The sequence below is a fragment of the Gekko japonicus genome, unplaced genomic scaffold, assembly GCF_001447785.1.
Source record: "Gekko japonicus isolate JY-2015 unplaced genomic scaffold, Gekko_japonicus_V1.1 scaffold1252, whole genome shotgun sequence".
Lineage (NCBI taxonomy): Eukaryota > Metazoa > Chordata > Lepidosauria > Squamata > Gekkonidae > Gekko > Gekko japonicus.
In genome coordinates, this window is record NW_015167576.1 from 186,769 (window position 1) to 189,381 (window position 2,613).

The 2,613-nt window shown below is 49.9% G+C and overlaps 1 protein-coding gene across 1 annotated transcript in view; it reads left to right on the forward strand.

Moving 5' to 3' along the window:
- The window catches only part of ATP6V1B1 (ATPase, H+ transporting, lysosomal 56/58kDa, V1 subunit B1), a 123,507-nt gene that overhangs the window by 90,195 nt on the left and 30,699 nt on the right, over window positions 1-2,613 (forward strand). Inside the window, exon 5 of the mRNA XM_015413870.1 lies at window positions 1,450-1,527. Coding sequence (XP_015269356.1) covers window positions 1,450-1,527 — 78 coding nt within the window. The remainder of the gene's footprint in view (window positions 1-1,449; window positions 1,528-2,613) is intronic.

A 2,613-nucleotide genomic window follows, 5' to 3' on the forward strand; every position in this document is an offset into this window, starting at 1 on the left:
TCTTCTTCTTCTTCTTCTTCTTCCTCTGAGTTTGCTCATCTATAATATGGGTACAATGCGATGGGTCTCCTGTGATTTGCATCATGCAAAGTGATGCACAAAGACAAAGCCCAGGATCCGAAGAGCTACTTTTTAACCCAGCAAGCATTTACCCAAAAGATTGATGGGAGGCTAATATTAAAGGTAAAGGTTCCCTTGCTCGAAAGCCAGTCGAGTCCGACTCTAGAGTTGCGGTGCTCATCTCCGTTTCAAAGCCGAAGAGCCAGCGCTGTCCGAAGACGTTTCCGTGGTCATGTGGCCAGCATGACTCAACACCAAGGTGCATGGAAGGCTGCCACCTTCCCACCGAAGTGGTACCTGTTTATCTACTTGCAATTTCTTGCTTTCCAACTGCTAGGTTGGCAGGAGCTGGAACTAGAGACGGGAGCTCACTCCGTCATGTGGCATAGTGTATCATGATTTCATCCTAGTCAGGTATAAATATTCGTTACATTCAATAAGCAATAACATTCAGTACATACAGATTGCGAACTACCAGTCAATTTTGCATCAGTGTTTTAAAAGTCAAGCCCCAATGGGAATTCCTAGAATTAAAAGCCCGCTTCTCCTTGCATGAAGTCTTCCAAAAAGGGGGACAGCCTTCTTAATAGTTGTATGGATGCCTTTTGCCGGTCCTACAAAAGACACATTATGCAGCTAACATTCATGGACGGAGTACTCCTGTCATTCTTAAAGCGGGCTTTCCCCCTTTTTGAAACACTGATGCAAAATTGTCTGGTAGTTAGAAACCTGTTTGCTCTGGAGCCCTCCTTCCTGAGCCAAGACAAAAATCTGTAAGCTGGAGGCTAAAAAACTGTGAGCTTACTCACACTGACTCAGCTTAGAGGGAACACCGGTGTGTGATCTCTATATAATGGACTGCAGAGGAACCTCACTTGCCACAAACTAACCCTGGCTAATGCACAGGCAGGTCGCCAAATAAAAAGATTTTTTTCTGTGGGCTTTTTTCTGGTCACCTTCCAGGAGATTTCCTGGCGTAATCTGGAGGTGGTGGAGTTGGGAGCAATGCTCCCTCTAAGCTGAGTCAGTGTGAGTAAGCTCACAGTTTTTTAGCCTCCAGCTCACACATTTTTGTCTTAGCTCAGGAAGGATGTGGCTCCAGAACAAACTCATTGATGCATGCAGCCAAATCGCTCGCTCACCACTTCAATGCCAGTAGCTCACAAAGGAGAATTTTTGCTCACAAAATTCCACAGCTTAGAGGGAGCGTTGCCTGGGAGACGGCAGAGAGAGCTCAGCAGGGATGTGTTGCCCTTGAGCCCATCCTCTGAAAATGCAGTTTCCTGATCTCTGTATTCTGGAGATCAGTTGCAGTGCAGAGAGAACTCTCCAGATCTTACCTTGAAGTTGTCAACCCTAACTTTGGAACTATGCCTTTTCTCTCTGCAGGGCGGGTGTTCAACGGTTCTGCCAAACCCATTGACAAAGGGCCGACGGTTATGGCTGAAGACTTCTTGGACATCAATGGTGAGCCCCTTGCACCAGATTCCCAATGCTTTGCCTGTACCGGTTGGCCTCTGTGAGGCTCGTTCGGGCCACAAATTGTAGCCTGCTTTGGACCCAGATGTGTTCCCAGGGGGGCAAATAGCAGCTCCCAGTAGCAGATATTCGAAAATGGCATGGGGGTGGTGGTGGAGACTCTGATGTGGAAGATCTCTCAGCGTTTACTTTCCTGCCTTTAGCTGCCAGGGTCTCAGGTGGAGGCCTTTCCCATCACCTCTTGCCTGGTCCTGTCTAACTGGAGATGCGAGGGATTGAACCTGGGACCTTCTGCATGCCAAGCAGAGGCTCTTCCACTGAGCCACAGCCCCTCTTTACAGTTCTCCAAGGTCTCAGGTGGAGGTCTTCCACATCACCTCCTGTCTGGATCTGTTTAACTGGAGATACCAGGGACTGAACCTGGGACCTTCTGCATGCCAAGCAGAGGCTCTTCCACTGAGCCACAGCCCCTCTTTACAGTTCTCCAGGGTCTCAGCCGGAGGTCTTCCACATCACCTCCTGCCTGGTCCTTTTTAACTGGAGATGCCAGGGATTGAACTTGGGACCTTCTGCATGCCAAGCAGAGGCTCTTCCACTGAGCCATGGCCCCTCTTTACAGTTCTCCAGGGTCTCAGGTAGAGGCCTTTCCCATCACCTACTCTCTGGTCCTTTTAACCAGAGATGCTGGGGACTGAACCTGGGACTTTCTGTGTGCCAAGCAGATGCTCTACCACTGAGCCACAGCCCCTCTTTACAGTTCTGCAGGGTCTCAAGCTGAGGTCTTTCCCATCACCTCCTGCCTGGTCCTTTTGACTGGAGATGTGGGGGATTTGAACCTGGGACCCTCTGCAAGCCAAGCAGAGGCTCTGCCACTGAGGCACAGTACGTCTCTGCACTTTGGTCCTGATGTCTCAATCTCAAGCTTCCCTGCTCATTTTGGAGAGATAAAAATTAGGGAGGGACAACTGTGTCCCTGCCACATCTGTCTGCCTGGTACCAACCCCTGCTCCTGTGCATTGAGGTTGCTACTCCCGGGAGGCCTGTGCATGCCTAGTGGTCCTCAGTGCAGCAGGA